Source organism: Podarcis filfolensis, assembly GCF_964270895.1.
Source record: "Podarcis filfolensis genome assembly, chromosome: 8".
Taxonomy (NCBI): domain Eukaryota; kingdom Metazoa; phylum Chordata; class Lepidosauria; order Squamata; family Lacertidae; genus Podarcis; species Podarcis filfolensis.
Window position 1 is genome coordinate 72,670,725 of NC_139611.1, and position 20,636 is coordinate 72,691,360.

General features: G+C 46.2%; 1 protein-coding gene and 1 long non-coding RNA gene across 2 annotated transcripts; both read right to left on the bottom strand.

Annotated features, from left to right (window-relative positions):
• Positions 1-1,585: 1,585 nt before the first annotated feature.
• LOC310769229 lies at positions 1,586-6,486 on the bottom strand. Its single transcript, XR_014551551.1, has 2 exons — positions 5,949-6,486; positions 1,586-1,863 (listed from the first exon to the last, which is right to left on the bottom strand). It is a non-coding gene; the product is annotated as an uncharacterized lncRNA (long non-coding RNA).
• Positions 6,487-13,740: 7,254 nt separating this feature from the next.
• LOC310769072 (proline-rich transmembrane protein 1-like) lies at positions 13,741-20,182 on the bottom strand. Its single transcript, XM_083628155.1, has 2 exons — positions 19,255-20,182; positions 13,741-15,230 (listed from the first exon to the last, which is right to left on the bottom strand). The coding sequence occupies exons 1-2, from the start codon at positions 19,609-19,611 to the stop codon at positions 15,057-15,059; spliced, it is 531 nt and encodes a 176-aa protein (XP_083484281.1). The 5' UTR covers positions 19,612-20,182; the 3' UTR covers positions 13,741-15,056.
• Between the last annotated feature and the right edge of the window lie 454 nt (positions 20,183-20,636).

Below are 20,636 nucleotides of genomic sequence, written 5' to 3' on the forward strand. Positions count from 1 at the left end.
TTTACATTGCCCACAGCGGCTCTCAAAGCAGCTTACAAAACATTCTCACAAGACAAATGCATCCAAGGAGAGGAGGATGAGCAGAGCTCACAAGTACAGACATTAAGGCACCTGATTATGTAGTGCACACGGCCTTCCAAGTCACATGCTGGCGACGAGGCTGATCACGAATCATTAAAGCAAATTTGTCCATCTAGCATATATTTTCACCGAAAGCACAACCAGCTTCTACGCATTGAAAACATGCTACAGTAACAGCCTTAATGAACACCGGGGCCGACAAAACAAAGCAAGGGGCTGGTGCCCATTGGGGCTGATAGGGTGGGCGGCAGGGAGTTCAACAGCAGGGGGCACCAGAGGCAATGACAGGCAGAGCCACAGCTAATGCGAGGCAGAGCCAACTAATTCTAGTTTTGCCTGCTCCATCCTCCCCATACAAGAGCAATGCTGAGGTTAATAGGGGAGAGAGCCAATAATAAACCCAACCCCCTTGGCTGGATGTAAGTAGCAAGGCAGGCAGGTGGGTACTGGCCAAGGGCAGACTATGGTTAGAGGGGCACTGCTTCACTCACACCAATGGAGCAGCTGCCGCTGAAACAAAGTCCTGCGTAGCGGGGCAAGAGAGCATCAATTTGTGGTATGAGATTTCAGGTGACGGGCAGCTGCATGTCCCAGCTTTTGCCTGTGAAATACTGGAGAACCTGAATGGGAGATCAATGGGGAGCTTTGGCAGAAGGACTGGGAACAGCCCAGGAGAAAACGAGGAAGACTGGTAGTCCAAAGAAAGAAATCTGAAATGGGAAGGAAATTGGGCGGGAGGGGGGGGAGGGAATGTAGGCTGGAGAGGAGGAGATCTGAACCCATTTCATGGTGTTATCACTGGCAACGGTAGATCAATGCAGTGGTTTTGCAGCATGTGTATTATGTGCTGGTGAGGACTTTAGCAGGGCAAGAGCGGAGGTTGCTCCACACTCCACGGTGAGGGTCTGCTGTCGTGGATCATGGCACTGTCACTGAGATACAGGAGGTGGGTGGGTTTTGCAGGATCCCCCCGTTTCCAAGTCTAGTTAGCATTGGTTTATTTATTTATGTATTCATTTACTACTGTAAATGTATATCCAATATGATTCATTTTGAAGTTTTGCCATTTTATATTGATTCATTTCTGGTATTCATCAATTCACTTAATTTTTTTTTATTGTGTGTGTGTGTGTATGTGTATATATATTCACACACAGCGCTTTTTTCTAAAAAATGTTTAGGGGTACTCTCATTTTGACTCAAGAATATCACAATTTTATAGTTCAAATCCTGTTTTGGTCTGGGATCTTTGTGTTATTGTGCAGCTGGATCACACACAGCACCCATCTCTTGATGCGCAAAGCAGCCCCCCCACCAAATCTACCAGAAAGAACATTCATAGCACCTGATATCACCTCAAATGCAGTCCTATGCAGTTCACATCTTCTGTTGGTCCTTGAGTGAAGTGCATAGACATTTCATGGTGTGTGTGTGTGTGTGTGTGTGTGTGTGTGTGTGTGTGTGTGAACCAGCCTGTAGCACATCTCTTTTTTCCTTTTTGGGGGGACCGATTCAAAAGGGCATGACATCAGAGGAGAATTTCTCTGTGCGTGAGGGTAGGCTGGAGAGAAGGGGAGATCTTTTAGGATATGCACGCTGTGTCACACATCTTCAAGGGTTTTGTAGCTCATAACTTCTTGCCTTAAACATAATCACAGTTAAGATGATATACAGACATATGAATGTGAGCCCCGCCCCGACTGCCAGGTGGGACAAGAGCTGCGCTGTCCGGGAATGCTGCCGAGCGACTGTTCCGTTTCCAGCAAGGTTGGCATCGCGAGTCTGGGGAAGAAGAGAGAAAACCCATGAAAAAAAATGCAACTAGAGACCTTGTCCGGAATGCAGGAATGGCTGGTAGCTAGCAAACAATCCTTTTGTCTCAGGCTGTGAGGCACTAACCAATAGCCAACAGATTATCTTTGTGATTATATGAACTTGCTGTTCCAAAACATATCTTTTGTAATGTTTCCATAAACCTGTAGGCTGGTTTATCGGGTTCCCATATTTCAAAAAGTAAAAACCAGGATACCCCCCAAAATTGCTGAGCCTTTTAAAGGAAATAAATGTGACTGACATACCTAAGATCCCAGGACAAAGCTCTGTATTTCGGAAATCCCCACCCCACCCCACGGGACATCAATTCTGCCTTTGAAATCCTGGTAATGTCCAAACAACTGGCAGCCCTGGTTTATATGTATTCTTTTAGAATTAGTTAGCTTAATCATAGTTACTATCTCGATCCATTCAGATGGCAGTAGCAGATCTGCTTCCCTCACAATTTTTAGCTGTTACAATCTTAGCAGCAGTTATAAGGTGGAACACTATTTTTTGATCATTTCTCAGAATAGCATCATTTAGATAACCAAGCGGGGATGTTTTAGGTTCCAAGGGCACATGATATCCTAACGTATCAGAGATGGATATGGACATGCACGGATTTCCAGAATATTTCTATCTGAGAGCAATTCCAGCAGATATGTATGTGATCTCCTTCATTTAATCTACATCTCCAACAAGAGATGTTGGAGATGTTTTAAACTGTTCTCAACATTGTGCTTTCATTGTTGTAACACATTCCAAGACCTTAGGGTGAAGGGCACATAATAAAATAAATTATAGTTGTAGTCAGTGCTGGATTTACATATAAGCTAAACAAGCTATAGCTTAGGGCCTCACTCTCTTGCCCCCCCCCAAAAAAAATTTAAAGAAAACAATAACCTGGATGTACATTCCCAAAATATAAGATAAAAAATAAATAAAATAAAACCTGCATACAGCAACAGTGTTTTGTTTTGTGTAGACTCCTATGCCTGTCGTGCTCTGGTCCATGGGGTCACGAAGAGTCGGACACGACTAAACGACTAAACAAACAACAAAAATGGGCCCCATCTGCTAGCCTGCTCCCTAAAATATCACTGGTTTGCTCATTTCTATATGTAGGGTACCTACATTCTGCATGGACTGGTTGCATGGCAACATGTGCAAATGGCTTTAGATACCTATTAGGTCCATAAATTACCATATAGCATATATCCAATGCAAAAAACAGCAACAATTTGTTGTTGATAAAGGACAGCTGGACATATAAAGGGCCCCATTATCTTCAGTAGCTTAGGGCCTCATCAAACCTAAATCCGGCCCTGGTAGTAGCAGTAATCACAAACACAATCACAATTAATAATAATTTGCACCTACCAATAATTTAGGGGAAGAGTCATTGCTCCGTGGCAGCGCATCTGCTTGGCATGCAGAAAGTCCCAGCTCCAATCCCTGGCATCTCCAGGTGGGGCTGTGATAGAGCCTGAAACCCTGGAGAGCCTCTGGCAGTCACTATTGGGAATACTGAGCTGGATAAACCAATGGCCTGACTTGGGACAAGGCAGTTTCCTATGTTCCTAACCAGATGGTTTAAGACTGGAACATAGCAGAGCACAACAAGACTCAGAGCTTGGGCTGTATGCTCTGACTGAGTCTCAGAACTGGACACTCCTTTGGGTTTCTGCAAACACAGTCTGCACACTGATGAGATCTATTCATCAGCAATTTGGACATTATTGACTTATTCAGAGTAACGATGTGTTGTAAACAAAATCTGCCCTTCTTTCCTTATGGGGTATCCAAGAGCTTGTATAGAGTCCTTAAGTGAGTTCCCTATCGGTAGGAGAAAATAACAGAGGCCAACCAAAGAATATTGAGAAACAAAGCAGCTAGTAAGCCTGATCTTTATTAAAGCTGTTGCAACAGGGTGCTCCCCTCACACGCAGGAAAGGAGGAGGACCCAGAACAAAGGTGTGCCTGCCCTTATATAGACATTTTAAGTTCTCTGCCCTGGAGCTCAAGACCACCCCTCCATACATCATACATACATCACAGAAGGGGTGTAACCTAAGACCACCCCCCACAAAACTTCATGCCTACATCACAGAAAAAGGCGGTCTACAGCAGAAATTTGAATGTTGTTGTTTTTCCTGTCTGCCTTATCTGATTGCCTTTCCTGGTAGTCTGCCCATTCCTTTGAGGTGGTGATTACCCAATTCCTGAGACAATGGAGAGGCTCCCTCACCCCCTCCCTCCTCGCAGAGAAAACATTTGGTCAGTTTGGGAGTCAAAATGGTTTCAGGTTGGTCTTCATGTGCTGCTCCATACATGTGGTCCACATATCTATGTACGTGCTCGGTTGGTACATTTATGAACATTTATTATATATATAAGACCTTAATTTTTTTATTACACAATGTATGGATTATCTAATTAATTAATCTTCCCCCGAGTCTGCTGTGCCTTTTATTCTCCAAGTATGATATCAACCCACTATTCCAGTTGTAAATGTGGTTACTGAGGTTTGCCAGTTATATAAAAAAGGCTCCTGACTTTGCTTGGCCATGTAATCTGAAAAGGCAACTCCTCCCCCCCCAGTCACATCAGTTTGAAATGGCTGAGATTTATGCTGCCACAAACTTGGTTGCACCATCAGCCACAAGCTTATCTGGATTGCCACAATGATCAAACATACCCATCAGTTGTGCAACAATGCTACTGCCAGTAATATCAGTCAAGGCGCTATGCTTCTACAACCAGTGTTGATTTACCAGTTCAAACAGGCCATCTGCTATCTGTTTCCAAGGACTATCAAGGTAAGGGTCTTGTGATTAAAAGTTCCTTCCATTGTGTCAATCTATTTGCTCTGCAGTGCAGCATAGGTTAAGATTTTGTCCTTCCTATCAGTTGCAATACCCAGCCGCTATTCCTTTTAACCCCAGTAGGGCAACACAGACACCCACATATTAAGTGATAATGTTCCACAGTCTTCATTAGGTTATTTGGTGGTGGCAGTAGTAGTAGTAGTAGTAGTAGTAGTAGTAGTAGTAGTAGCAGCAGCAGCAGTAATAATACCACACCCATCTGGCTGGGCTGCCCCAGCCAACACATATAAAAACATAATAAAAACGCCAAACATTAAAAACCTGCTGATACAGGACTCCTTTCAGATATCTTACGGATCATCTATAACATGATGCTAAGTGGAGAACCAACCAGCCGCTGCTGCAAAGATGGAAGGAAGGGGTGCAATTCTTGTAACTGTTTTGAAAGGATGTTCAGGTTGTGCAATGCAGAGCAGCTGCAATCCACCACCACTTGGGGAAATGGGCATCTGATTTGGCCAGCTGATTCCCAGCTGCAGTAAACGACTCCATGCATATCAGCAAAACTCAGGCAAAGCTACCACCCAAAAGAACACTTAGATGTTAGAATTTAGTGGTGGCCCAGCTTAAACTTGGAATGAGGCTCTAGTTCATTGCTCTTCAACCTTAGGTGCCCATATATTGGTGGATTACAGTTCCCATCATCCTTGACCATTGACTAAGCTGGCTGTGGGTGATGGGAGTTGTAGTCCAATGACATCTGGGGACCCAAGGTTGAAGACTACTGCAGTCTAGTCCACGAAAATGGATGCCACCAACCCATACCCACCTGTTCATCTTTAAGTTGCCAGGAGACTCTCTTTCTGATTTCCTGCCCCTCAGAAGCTACTCTGGAAGAGTAAACATGCACCTTGACAAGCCTGCTCTGTCTGCAAACACCACCCAGTCTGTGCCTTATAGTGCTTTCGCCTTCATTGACTCCCTAGCCTGTAGCACATCACAACAGTCCTTGACATTGTGGGGAAACGGCTCATAGTGAAAGCCACAAGCTTAGACTCTTCCACCCAGAATGCCAGTTTTGGCCCAACCAGTGCCAGCCCTGAAGTCTTCTAAAACACAGTTCTCAAGAGGTAAAAGTTAAGTGGGGCATGCCATCTCTGCCCCCTTGTATTCTAGCACTGCATAATGCCCTCCCACGCTCACTTTCCCTCTCTTGTTTCTCACCTTTATAGAGAAAATCAAGGCAGCGATGCCCAGAGGTAGGCAGCAGCACAGCATGGTGAAGATAGAGTAGTACAGGTGATCGGGCTCATTGGTGGGCTGAGGAGGCACAATGAAGATGGCCTGCGGGGTTTGATCCGAACCTTGGTAGCCTCCTGAATCTGGTGGGCCATAATAAGCTTGGTAAAGAGGTGGCATAGAGGGAGCTGACCCATAGCCCGGGGCGGGTGGAGGCTGACCAGGAGGTGCCAGCGGATCAGCCTCTGACTCAAAGGGCTGGTTTTCAGAGAAGGGTGGTGGAGCCTGAGGGTCAGGCCAGTTGCTGGACTTCTTCTCATAGTTCGGGTCACTCATTTGGCCAGTCTACTGCCCTCTTTCCCCTTCAGCTCTTCCCAGTTCTCCAAGTACAGTTTCTCTGCCTTTCTCAGTTCTTCACGTTCCTCCTTGCTGGCCACCCTGACTTGCTGCTGGGTATCTTCTTCTCTTCTTCTCACCTCCTCCAATCCTCTCTGTGCCTTTTGCCTTCCTCCTCTCGTGGCGCCCAACCAATCCCTCTGAATCTTCTCTATGGCTGGACGCTTGCCTTATAATGCTGGTTGGTCTGCCCGTCTGCTTAATGAACGATTTACTGATTGCCCTGGCTCTCGGACAGGATGACTTCATGATTTCTCGGAGCCTAGGCAGATGTGTGGGTGGAATAAGGCAGAGAACAAGCAACCCAGACAGACAGAGAGACAGACTCACGTACTGTGATATGGGTGAAGACTTATTGATGTAGGGCACTGTGAACGGATGGGCTCTTTCATACATAGATACAAATACACTCTTCCCCATTTTACAGCTGAAAATAAGAACAGGAATCTATTCCTTGAGCTCTTGCAGGTGTTTCTTGAGCATTCATCCTGACTGGGTTATGCAGAGGTTAGTCTATGAGTATTTGTCTTGATTTGTTTGCGGGGAGATTAGACAGCAGTGTGCAGTGATGCTGATTTGCTTGCACAGTGGTTATGCATATTCCTGTTGGTCATTTATTCCCTGGGTAAAACCACTCTTTAGGGCTCAAGGAGAGCACACAGCAAATTCAGGTTTTCTTGTATTGATGTTTGCTCTGATTTAGCGCTAAAGAGGGGGTGGGGTTTGTCTGAAAAGGACGGTGGCAAGGGGGAAGACTGCTCAGACCTTGCTTTCTAGGCACAGGGCAAGTGGAAGCATGGACAAACTCCATAGCTAACAGTCAGAGCCAGTCCTGCTAAGTAGCATCACCACCATCTGAAAGGGAATTGTGTGGCCACATTGACAACTGAAGATGCATCTAGGTGGTGGTGTCTTTTCCCCACCTCAACTGGCTGGAAGTCACATCATCCTAGGGAGAACAATATACCAGTGTTGGGGGCAGGGGCAGATGAAGGCGGGTGCAGTGGGGCTGGTCTGCCCCAGGTGCCTTCACTAAGGGGAGTGACATTTGGCGCATTTTGTTGTTGTTTAGTTGTGTCCGACTCTTTGTGACCCCATGGCCCAGAGCACGCCAGGCACCCCTGTCTTCCACTGCCTCCCGCAGTTTGGTCAAACTCATGTTCGTAGCTTCGAGAACACTGTCCAACCATCTCGTCCTCTCTCGTCCCCTTCTCCTCCATCTTTCCCAACATCAGGGTCTTTTCCAGGGAGTCTTCTCTTCTCATGAAGTGGCCCAAGTATTGGAGCCTCAGCTTCAGGATCTGTCCTTCTAGTGAGCACTCAGGGCTGATTTCCTTAAGAATGGATAGGTTTGATCTTTTTGCAGTCCATGGGACTCTCAAGAGTCTCCTCCAGCTGTCTGCCCGCAACTTCCAAGCCTACATTGAGCCATTGGGCGGGGGAGGGGAGAGCTTTGCTGCTTTGCCATTGGCATTTCCCCATTCCTCCTCTGTTTGGGTGTTGCGGGTGGGTGGCCCGCCGAATGTCCGCCATCGGCGGCTCGCTCTGCCCCCGGCTGCAGGGTGCACGTGCCACTCCATGCATCCAAGCGGCTCTCCTGCCCCTGGGAGGGCACCCTCCACCCCCAGCACCCCTCGGGAGCGCACCCACCCTGGGCAGTGTGGGCATATGCTCCACCACTGGTTAGGGGTTAGTTTCAGGAGTGAGTTGGGCTGATGCTGGGAACTGAAAGCAAACACAGAGGTGCTTGGCCTTCTCTGTAGGCTGAATCCCAAAGTGGTAGCCTGGGGAGTGGGGTTTCCTGGAAAGCGAACAGGGAGGCAAGGCCCATTGGAGTATTAATGAGCTAGTGTGGTGTAGTGGTTAAGAGCAGAAGACTCGTAATCTGGTGAACCGGGTTCGCGTCTCCGCTCCTCCACATGCAGCTGCTGGGTGACCTTGGGCCAGTGACACTTCTTTGAAGTCTCTTAGCCCCACTCACCTCACAGAGTGTTTGTTGTGGGGAGGAAGGGAAAGGAGAATGTTAGCCGCTTTGAGACTCCTTCAGGTAGTGATAAAGCGGGATATCAAATCTAAACTCTTCTTCTTCTCTTCTAATGCTGTGAGCCCTACACACACACACACACACACACACACACACGACTCAATAAAACCATATGTCCTAAAGACACCACAGTCTCCACTGACTGTCATTCCAAGGAAACCAAACCCGGGGAAAAGTGCTTGGAATTCCTGGAATCTCTCACCACTTGGAGACTGGGGTGCATGCAACATCACTGACAGTCTGGAGGAGGCCACTAGAACCCCTTTCAGAGCCTCTGTTTATTCCTGATCATTAGATGTTTCTTAAACCTCTCCAGCGTTTCCTGTATTACCGTAATTGTCTCCGCAATAGAAAACACTGAGAGGACAATCCTTTGGATTAAGCATCTAACAGGATTCAGATTTCAAATGTACTCCTAAGGCAGCCAAATACAGGTTGTGGCCAAACGGAATAACATAGCATAATAATATACATAAGAATTATACATAAAATTAAAAACCTTGCCCTATGCAATATATAAAACAAGCCTGGAAGGGGAATCAAGGCAACAAATATGACAAGCGTTCTCTGTTGTGCTTGCAAACGGCAAATGATATGTAATTGATTACGTTTCCCCCACCCCTCCATTTTCATGGTGTTTTCTTTTGAAACAAATGAAGTGGAATCCAGCCAAAAACCACATTAACCTTCCAAGCCGCATTGCGTTGCTGACTCATGGGCATTTAATTTTTTCTTGATACCTAAATGCATTGGTCTCTGATGAATTTCATTTTAGTTTCTGCCCAGTTTCCCACTCTATCTAGGACATTTGGGATATTATTCCTGTCTTGCTAGCTAGCCTCTCACCTGTTAATTTGAGACAGAGTACCTCCATCCCTTCATTTAAACCAGGGCTAGGAGAGCTGTGGTCCTCCAGATGCTGCTCCCATCAGACCCATGGAGCTGGCAAATTCAGATCTGGGCCACAATACTGGGGAAGGGAAGGAGAGATTAACCATTTGTTCCCTGCACCATTGTCCCGATCTGAGTTTTCCTCCTGGAGCTGCAGAGCGGATGGTTCAGTGTGAACCCACCACTGCTATAGCGTCAGACACATATTGCAAAATATACTCATAAACCCCAGCACCACCACTAGTCTGGAGGGGTTCCCTGAGTTGTTAGAACTGGGTTAGCATATGGTAGAGGCAAGTCTTCCCTTGTTGGCAGTGAAAAATAACAGCATCAAGAAAATGAAAGCAAAGCAAAGAGAGTCGAGCTGTTCAGCTGGTGCAGAATTGGAAATTTACTGGAGCAAATAAAAATGCATTGCACATCTCAGTATGCATCTTGGAGCCAAACTAGACATTTCTTTAATTGAATGGTTTGCAGTCATGTCTGGTTTTTTTTAAAAAAATAAAAATAATAATACAGGGCCTGGGGACAATATCAAGGGTGACAGTACCATGTAGGCAGAAATGGAAGAGGTTGAGCTCTTCCCTTCCCAGGTGTAATCCTGGTGATATTTTGCATTAGGAGAGAGAAAAAAGAAACTTCTAGCTTGAAATTCACTCTCTCTTGACATTTCATGGTGATGAAACTGCAGACAGTGATTGGCTGAAGCTTCTCCAATGATCACAAAGGGTCAAGACACAGCTGGAGAAGAGAAGACTGATAGCCATCTTCAAGTGTCTGAAGGACTGTCATATGGAAAACACAGCAAGATTGTTTTCTGCTCCTCCAGAGGATTCAAATTGCAAGAAAGGATTGAAGTTATAAGAAAGGAGATTCCGACTAAACATTAGGAAGAACTTTCTGACAGTAAGAGCTGTTTGACAGTGGAGTATCTTGGAAGGTGGTGGATTCTCCTTCATTGGAGGTTTTCAGACAGAGGTTAGGTCAGGATCGTTTAGCTGTGGTTCCTGACCTTTGGTCAGCTTTACAATTTGTTTCCCCTGAAGTTGCCTCAAAGACTGTTTTGAAGTTCTTACATTCTACTGCTGTTCATCAAACCTCAGGGTTCCATCCTCCCCTCATGCTTTTTAACATCCACATGCAGCCGCTGGGAGAGATCATCAGGAGGTTTGGGCTGAGTGTCCATCAATATGCGGATGATACATATCTTTCAAATTTGAACCAGTAAAGGTGGTGAAGGTCCTGTGTGAGTGTTTTGAGGCTGTTGGTGGATGGATGGTGGCTAACAGATTGAGGTTGAATCCTGACAAGACAGAAGTACTGTTTTTGGGGGACAGGGAGTGGGTGGGTGTGGAGGACTCCCTGGTCCTGAATGGGGTAAATGTGCCCCTGAAGGACCAGCTGCGCAGCCTGGGAGTCATTTTGGACTCACAGCTGTCCATGGAGGTGCAGGTCCATTCTGTGTCCAGGGCAGCTGTCTACCAGCTCTATCTTATATGCAGGCTGAGACCCTACCTGCCCACAGACTGTCTCGCCAGAGTCGTGCATGCTCTGGTTATCTCCCACTTGGACTACTGCAATGTGCTCTACGTGGGGCTACCTTTGAAGGTGACCCGGAAACTACAACTAATCCATAATGCAGCAGCTAGACTAGTGACTGGGAGTGGCTGCCGAGATCACATAACACTGGTCTTGAAAGACCTACATTGGCTCCCAGTACGTTTCTGAGCACAATTCAAAGGGTTCAGACCCAGTATACCTGAAGGAATGTTTCCCCACCCATCGTTCAGCCTGGACACTGTCCAGCACCAAGGGCCTTCTGGTGGTTCTCTCACTTTGAGAAGCGAAGCCACAGGGAACCAGGCAGAGGGCCTTCTCAGTAGTGGCGCCCACCCTGTGGAATGTCCTCCCATCAGATGTCAAGGAAATAAATAACTATCTGACTTTTAGAAGACATCTGAAGGCAGCCCTGTTTAGGGAAGTTTTAAAAGACTGATATTTTAATGTATTTTTAATGTTATACGGAAATCACAGGGTGAGCATGCAATGTGTACCAGCCTGTACCAACAGAAGGATTCAAAAGGCATGGCGTCAAACCAGGATAACTGGTCCATCTTTTCAGATATTAATGCTGTGCAATGCATCTTCAGGAAATGTCAGCTACTGAGCAAAGATCAGAGAGGAACAGCAAGGAAAGCTACAGAGTTAGGAATCCAATCCCTACCAGGAGAGCTGTTTGAGCCAAGAGGGGTGTCAAGTGAGACTTTTGCTGAGCAGCCAAGCTGTTTTCAGTGATATTTGCTTCGCGTGTCTGTGCAGAAAAAGAGAGAAGCAACGGATTAGTGGAAAAATGCAAAACATTGCGTGCATGCAGAAGTGGGTGGTCCTCTTGAGAAGTTGAGAAACAGTCGCCTCTGTGTTGGCCAACAAAGATTCCTGTTGGATGCCAAAGCCCCATGACCCAGTCACTCCCTATGTGATGAAATAAGCAGGCAAGACAGCAGAAGAAAGGGGGTTTTGGGGGTTGAAATAGGCCACAACTATTTGATACAGTTGTGAAAGTTTTGGCAAAGCTATTGGGTAAAGCCATTTAATTATTTCCAGCCCATCTGCTGGGAGTGTATCTAAGGGGAAACCACAAATGGGGGAGGCCTATGACCTACATCAAATAGGGGAACACCACTCCCCCCAAGAGGTCCCCCTGGAGGAGTTCTATGGCCCTGGCAACTCCTCATGGATTCCTTTAATGAGATACCCATAAGCAAGGAGGGGCAGGCGGAAGCTACGAACTCCTCCAGCAGGGAATCATCATCACTATCACTATCACTATCACTATCACTATCACTATCACTATCATTATGATTATCATTATCATTATCATTATCATTATCATCAGTGGCATTTGGGGTAATGTTGCAGTAGTGGAGACAACATGCACTTCTCAGCTGTGGCTGCTGGCTGGTCGTCTGCTAGCATGGATCCAGCCTGCGGTGGGGAATATTTGGTCCTCCAGCTGCTGCTGAACTCCAATTCCCATCATCCCCAGCCAGCAGAGCCAGTGGCCAGGAATGATGGGATTTGTAGTCCAGCAACAACTGAGTAGCCACAAGTTGCGCACTCCTGATAGAGATAGATGGCTTTCATTCACTCCAACTGCAATGTTTAAAAAATGAAAGAGGGGACACTTGGGTATAACGTTGTCCTGACTCCCGCTTGGACTGTGACAACAGAGGCAAGAGCAAGGAAGAGATCTTTACTGACATAGAGGGTCCGGCTCAGCAATGGTGTTGAGTCAAGGCAGCCTTTACGCTCAGGCTAGGTGACAGGATAGGTGAGATTAGCCAGGTTAGAAGCTGTGATTTCAGGGCAAGATCAGGGCAAGGAGTTCACAACTGTGCAGAAGCAATGGAGTAATCCCAGTGGGTTGACACACCCACCTGCCAAGCTTTTGAAGAAAGGGCAAGGCGAGCCTACTCGTGCAACTCTTGTGCCTTGCAAGACAGATGAGTCATTGCAATGGGTCCTGGGTGACTAGGCTGTGCCCCTCCTCTTCTGACTGTGGTTCTTCCAGCCCTGGTGAGATTGTGTGTAGACAGTGAGATCAGGAGGAAATTAAATGCATACTGTACTATTTGGCAATTGCATCCTTAACGCTGGCAGTTCACTAGTATTGGTTTCAAGGGGCTCTGCTCTTCCTTTTCAGATGCTGTTCTGTGGCTTAATGTTATGTACTGAGTTGAATAGGATCCAAAATGCAGCAGTCTGATTGGTCCTAGAACAATAGGATTCAGAATGCAGCAGTCTGATTGGTCTGCAGGAGCCACCCAATCCAACTCCAGGTGGAAGTGAATCCGCAACCTGATTGGCCTACAGGAGAATCCCAGAATTAGCCAATCACGTGGGGCCCATTGTGTAAATAATGTATATAAAGCAGACATTTTGGGGGAACTTCCATTCCTCACTACTATGAGCTGAATAAAGAGCATGAAATCCACACTCGACTCCGAGTATATTTCACTTAATGTGTCATGTTTAATGACATCACTAGGGTCCATCTCCATGACATCTCCAGGGCCCGCCCTCCAGGTCTCAGCTTTGGGCTGTGAAATCTCAGAGTCTGGAATGTCCCTGGCTTGGCAACCCCACAGTGCAGGTCCCATGTCATCCTCCTGTTCCCGCTCCTCATTCTTCTGAGCTTGCCACTCCATTCCTGAGCCTGGCAATGTCTCGTTGTAGCAGGGGAAAAACATCTGCCCATTAGTGTTGGTGTTACTGGCCTGTTCCCCACTAACAGGGAAAATTTGGGGGTGGGGAACAAATATGCTGTGCAAAGACAAATGTGTTGTCCCTCCCCAGGTCTCTGCAATATGTAGACTCGCCCCACTGATCACAATAGCATACAGTTTGCTCATTTGAAGTAAATACAATATCATTTGGAGGCAGAAGGTATTTCAAATATTTTTAATGAAACTGACCGCTTCTCTTCACTAACACTGAAAATCATCTTAATTCCTGGATTAAGCAATATTAGATGATATACACGATTTGTTAAGCGCACAAAATGTGGTCTGGGGCTACAGGGGGACCATCTTATGCCGTGGTTTAAAGAGCAGCTTGTGCCAACTGATTATTCCTTATTTATTTTTATTTCACAAAATTTATATCCTGCCGGAGCACATAGCAAACAGACAACCCTCAAAGCGGTGTAAAGAAAGAGAAAAGAATAAGAAGTGTGCCCCTTGTTAACAGCTATTTAAAACATTAAAAAATAATTGAATCAACGATAATCTTGAAAGCTGATTAAAACACAACCCGACCTTCTACATGTCTATATAGGCTTGCCTAAATAAAAATGTTTTTAGTGGGCACCAAAAAAGAATACAGGAAAGGCACCTGCCTGGTGTCAATAGGTCGGGAGTTCCAAAGTGTGAGCGTTGCCACACTAAAATATTGATTCCTTACAGAAGCAAAGGGAACATTATGTAGCCCTTGTAACAGTGTCAGTTCCACAGATCAAAATGGTTGAGTTGGCATATATGGGGTAAAGCAACCCCACAAGTAAACATAGATTGGCTTGTTCATTCATAAAAGACAATTTTGAACCGAATACAGACATAGGCAGGGATAAAAGAAAGGCATTCAACAGTGCACTGGAAAGTTAATAAAGACTTTTAAAAGGCAGATATATAATGGGAGGGTGTTTCAAACGTCACTACACTAAAGGCCCAGGGGAGAAACCTGGACCAGAGGTGTCAGATGGAGGAGAGGTACATCTGGGCTCTGGAAGGGATATGGTCTAAACAGGTACCGTAATTCTACTTTAACATTGGCAAGAGCAAGGCAATTGACGCGGGCATTTCCCAAACCATCAGGCAGGACACTGTTTCAGATCCTCAGTGCCCAAATCCATTTGCCTGTCCCTCTTCTGTTGTTTCTGTTCGGGATGCTTGCGTGTTGTAGAGCTGGAGCACAGACAACACTTCTCGTTTAATGTGTTTGGGCTGCAGCAAAGCTCTTGCTAGGTGGAACTTTCAGGTCAGCTAACGCTGGCTCAGATGCAGTGCTCTGCAGCCCTGTGCCCCATTGATGGCGACCAAGTCGACTTTATAGAAATCAAGTGATGCGAGGGCACACACGCATGCCATCTAGCCCATGGCGTATCCTGTTATGGAAGACGATTGTCAAAGGGGGACTTCTCTTGCCTGTCTGCTGGGGTGGGGTGGGGAAGGTCTTTTGGAATCTGAAGGCTGCAGAGGGCATCATCAGGGCTTCTGCGGTGGAAGGTAGGCTGCTGTGGTAGAAACAATCACTACGATGATGATATATATGACAAGGCACCCCAGCCCAATCCCCAGAGCGATGTGACCGAAGAGGCGTGCCATTCGGGAATTTCTCTTGGCGGATGCGGCATTTCCAGCAAAGTTGGCTTCTCTTGTCTGCAGAGAAAGAGAGAGAAGTGAGTGAGAAACCATTCAACTGGAGAACACCTCCAGCATGCAGAAGTGGCAAGCTGAGAAACAGCTGCCTTGGTGTTATCAAATGAAGAATCTTGTTGCTTGAGGCTATCAGTCACTTACCAGTAACCTTGTGGTTTTTAGACTGGAACCTAGCAGAGCAGAGCAAGACTGTAAGCCAGGCATAGGCAAACCCGGCCCTCCGGATGTTTTGGGACAAGTCCCATCATCCCTAGCTAACAGGACCAGTGGTCAGGGATGATGGGAATTGTAGTCTCAAAACATCTGGAGGGCGAGTTTGCCTATGCCTGCTGTAAGCTCACATTGAGGCTCAAGACATCAGTTTGGATGGTTCTCTGAGTTTTCACCAGCACAGATCTGACCAGTGGTGAGGTTTCTCTATGAGCAATTTGCAAATCAGGCTCTCAGCGACCACCAGCAGGCAGGCTGGGACCTGCCCTTAAAGTATCTCATGAGAGACCCTCTCTCCTCCTCCCTTGTCGCAGTTGGTGTAGGCCTGTTGAAACACCCACCCCACAAAAATCCTGGGAGCTGTAGTTTGTTAAGTACCCCTCCTACCCTGTTGGAGGGGAAAGCTACTGTTCCCAGGATTCTTCATGGAGAAATGTGCTTTAAGTGGACTTTTTAAAATGTATGGTGCATATGCAGCTAGAGGTTCTATGGTAAGAGCAGGGGCATGTCTAGCCCAGTATCTTGTGCTCACAGTGTCTGACCAGATGCCTGTGGGAAGCCTGCAAACTGGACAAGAATGCAACAGCAGCCGTCTGTCTACCTGCAATTCTCAGCAATTGGTATTCAGAGGCATAATTCTTCTGACTGTCAAGGTAGAACATCAGCCATTGTGGCTAGTAATCTCTGACAGCCTTCTCTATGAATGTGTTTAATGTGCTTTAAAAGCCGCCCAAATGTTTTGTGAAAAGGGAATTGCATAACAAGGCAGATCAGGAGATTTTTCTGGATCAATGAGGGGCTAGTAAAACTTGAACAGAATGCTAGGGCTAAAGAAGGTACTCTAATTAGTATTATTAATTAGAATGCTGCAAACGCATAAAGGCATGATGGTTAAGTTGCACTGGAGGAAATATTTTTTAGAATTATGATTAATGATTTATATGGACTTTAAGCATGTTTTAATGCTTGAATGTCTATTGAGTCAACACACACACTATTAACCAACAGGAACTGTCCGTTGTAATCCTTGGATTTGACAATCTTTGGACTTGACTATCCTTGGACTTTGCAACAATAAAAACATATAGAAGATTAATAGTAATATGATATGTTATTGCCATGAGGAACAGTGCTTTGCAATTTTTTGATATGATGATTATATTACAGTTTCATTATATATAATGTTATGTTACTTTACAGCCAGTTACGTGTGTGTTGTGGTATTCTGAATGTCTATTGGGTGCATGTACAGATATTTCTGTTGAGAAATACGGAGAGCTCACTTACAATGAGCAGTTGCACAACACATTGCTCAGAGGTGAGGTACAAAGAGGGGGAACGGACACTGAGCCATATCCTGGACCGCATCCTGTTCTAAGATGGGTCACATCAGTGGCTTTCTGCCATTCTCTCTCTCTCTCTTTCTCTCCCTGCCTTTTGGTCATTTCATTTTGCATTGTTCTAAAAGGAAAAAGAGAAGAGGAGAAGGGAGGAGGGAGCAGCAGCAGCAACAGCAGCATGGAACTAGAAGGGTAGAAGGAGAGAATTAAGAAAGAAAGTGAATGTGGGTTAGAGAAAGGTAAATAAAATACACCCTAGAGAAAGATCAGATGAAGGTAGCCTATTCTTTGATGGAAAGGAGATTATGAGCCTCTGCTCCCCACTCCTTGGCGTTGGGGTATCCCAATAAAGAGATCCACAAGGAGGAGCTTCTGTCCATACATCCGGGCTAAGAGCCACAGCACTCCCCAATGCCGCAAGTCTTTGCGGGTTGCATTTATTTGATGTATGTCATGGGTCGACCCCAAATCAGGGTTGGTCCCCAGAATCCCTCCAGTAGGCTGACTGGAGGAGATGGTGGCTGCTTAATGCCAACCCAAAACTCGTAATCAACAAAGTTGTGGCCTAATTGAACCTCACTGAATGTTACCTGTGGTCCTTGTTTTACTGATATGGCCCGATAGGGAGGGGTTCAAGGTCCCTGGGCACACAGTTATGGAGAACTCACTTATGATGAGCATTTGCATAACTCCTTGCTCGGGGGCGATGTACAAAGAAGGGAAATGCACCCATTGACATGAGCCGTATCCTGGATCACATCCTCATTTAAGCTGGGTCACACCAGTGGCTTTCTGCCATACTCTTTATCTCTCTCTGGTAATTTCGTGCACATTGTTTTAAAAGATAGGAGGAGGAGGAGGAGGGGAGAGGAGGAGCGGGGAACTAGAAGGACAAGGAGGAGGAGGAGAGAATAAGGAAGAAAGGGAAAGGATAATAAAACATGTCCCAAGAGAAAGATCAGATGGGTAGCTCAGTCTGCTAGAGCATAGTGCTGATAACGCCAAGGTTGCAGGTTCGACCTCGTATGGGAGAGCTGCATATTTCTGTATTGCAGGGGGTTGGACTAGATGATCCTCAGGGTCCCTTCTGTCTCTACAGTTCTACTATTCTGTGAATGCATGCAGTAAAAGAGGAAGGAAGGAAGACAAAGGTGGATCCCAGTTCTCGAAACACAGAGCACTGAGGCTGGATCCAGCATTAGCTGTGCCATAATCAGGTTGGTACTGTATTGGGGTGGCATAGAGAGCTCTTTGCCCCACAGCTGATCATCTGCAGCATCATGCCCAGTGAAGAATTGGCCCTTGATCTAAGGATATGACGAACAATCTCCTAGCTGTGTGACAAGATGTTCCGGGTGACCATCTCAACAAGTTGCAAACAGATCCATGGTAAGTTAGCCCTTGTCAAACAGTCGGTTTTCCATCCACAATCTTTGCTGCATTAAAATAAAAAAGTTTGATACCACATCACACCCTTAACCATGCCTGGATTCTGCAGCTAAGTGGTGGCATGATATTTTTGTTTCTGGTGCACCAAAACAGATGCCGCAACAATTTGTTCCCTTCAAGGTGCTATGAGGCTCTCCCTTGCTCACACCGCAACAGACTAGCAAGGCTAGCCTCCTCCAGATGTTGCAGTGTAACATGCAGCTAAGTAAACATGTAGTTTAGCAATGTGTGTCTGTTTCTTCTTTATTTACCTAATTCCTTGTAACTGTGTAGGAGGGCTGTGGGATGGCCCCCTCTGTCAGTTTTGGTTTCTCTCCGTTTTTCATTTTCCCAATCTTAATTTCGCTCCTACACTTTTCTGCACCACACTGTCATTTTCTTTTAAAGACCCCATGAAGACCAGATACACATGTTTGCAAAGCAATTTCCCCAAATACAATGCAATCCTTTCTTAGGTGTTGCTTTTACCAGTATATGCATTTTACCCTAGCTTTGCCCTAGCGTATGCATTTTGGTACACACACACTGGGCTGGAGAACTGCATTGCAAAATTCAGAAAAGTGTGAATTTTGGGAGGAGGGCTGTTTTTTGGTTTGTGTATCGTTTCAGAAAGAACAAATTAGGTGGGTTTGCCTTCAATTGAAACTGCATTGGATTTCTCTCCTCACTCCCCTCCCACTCCCATAGTGCCAGTGCTTGAACTTTAAAGGGAAATATTTTCAATGAAAGACAGAAGCCCCACTCCTAATTATAACCAAATTATAGCCAAATTATAGCTTGTGATGCCACCTTCCAAAAACAACACTTAAGCCAATGCCACTCCTACTCAGAGCAGACCCACTGAATTCAATGCCCATTACGAATTTGGACCTGTTACCTGCTATGGGTCTTCTCTGAGTAGAACTTGGTTGGGTGCAACCCCTTGTTACTAAGGAGGAGGGCATGCCTTTTTTGCCTCCTTTGTTTTCTAGCAGAGCCCCACCCCCACCCCCGTTTCTTTGTCTCTCCCTTTCACACATACTTACCTGTATAGAGTAGACCAAGGCAGCAATACCAAGGGGTAAGCAGCAGCAGAGCATGGTGAAGATGGAGTAGATCAAGTAATCGGGTTCATTGGTGGGCTGTACAGGTGTGACATAGACCGCCTGTGGAGGTTGAAGGACTGGGCCTAGGTTAGATCCCGCACCAGGTGGGCCATAGTAAGGCATTGCCCCATAGCCTGCTTGGGGTCCTGGCATTGCCCCATAGCCTGCTTGGGGTGCTGGCCCAGGAGGCTGTTTCAGTGGGTCAGGCTCTGCATAGGCCTCTATTTCAGAGTAGGCAGGGGGGTTCTGAGCGGCAAGTGCCTTCTCACCCAGCTGTTCATAGTTTGGTTTGCTCATGGTGGTGCTTCCTTCTTCCTTCGTCTTCTCAGTTCTGCAACCTCTGCTCAGTTCTTGGCGTTCCTCCTCCTGCCCCGGTTAGCTGCTGGATGTCCTGCTTTTTCTCTCTCTTTCTCTGTTCTCCTACCCTTTCCTCACCTTCTGCCTTTCCTCTGCCTTTAGCGCCCTCTTCCTGTGGTCTGAGTCTTCTTTAAGGCGTGTGTGTTGCCTCTGCAAGGCAGGCCAGGCTTTTGGTCCTTCCTTCAGATACGCAGCTTCTTAGACAGGACAGATTTGCTGCGTCTAGCTTTCCAGAAGAAGAGTGTGTGGAATGAGGGGCAAGCAATGAGCAAGAGACAGTTTTGTCCTGGGTATTGCAACATAGGTCCAGGAAGTGGAGGATATTTCCTAGCCATGTAGTGCTGTAGTGTTTCTTTCGTCATCCTTGCTGTGGAAATGGACACACACGGCAGAGAGATTTTGCAATTCTCAAGTATCTGAGATGTCATCGGGTCTGCGCAGGTTCATAAATTTGGGGAGTCTAGTAGTCTCTCCCAGGCCAGATATATGGCTCCCACGTAGGAGAATCTGAGATGTTTCCTAATAAGGCATCCCTCTCTTTTTCATTATAAACTTTTAGGAAGAATTCAAAAACATTGCTGCTCCCTTAGGCATTTGTTGGCTGAAACTTTTTCTTGGCAGCCCTGAAATTATTTGCTGTGGGAGTAGAGGCTTCTTTTTTTAGAAGGTTTTTAACTGTTTTAAACTGGAGGGTTGTTTTAACCATTTTTTGTAAGACTAAATCGCTTTATTATTGATGTGGTTGCTAATCTTCAGGAGGAAGGATGGGATGTAAGTTTAATAAAATGAATGAATGAATGTACCGTATTTTTCGCCCTATAGGACGCACCATCCCATAAGGCGCACCTAGTTTTTTGGGGGGGAAATAAAGGGGAAAAAATTATTTCCCCCCCCCAGGCGCGGGGCTGCGGCGGGGGAGGCCCGAGCTTCCCCCGACCCCAGCCCCCAAACAGGCAGCTCTCTGC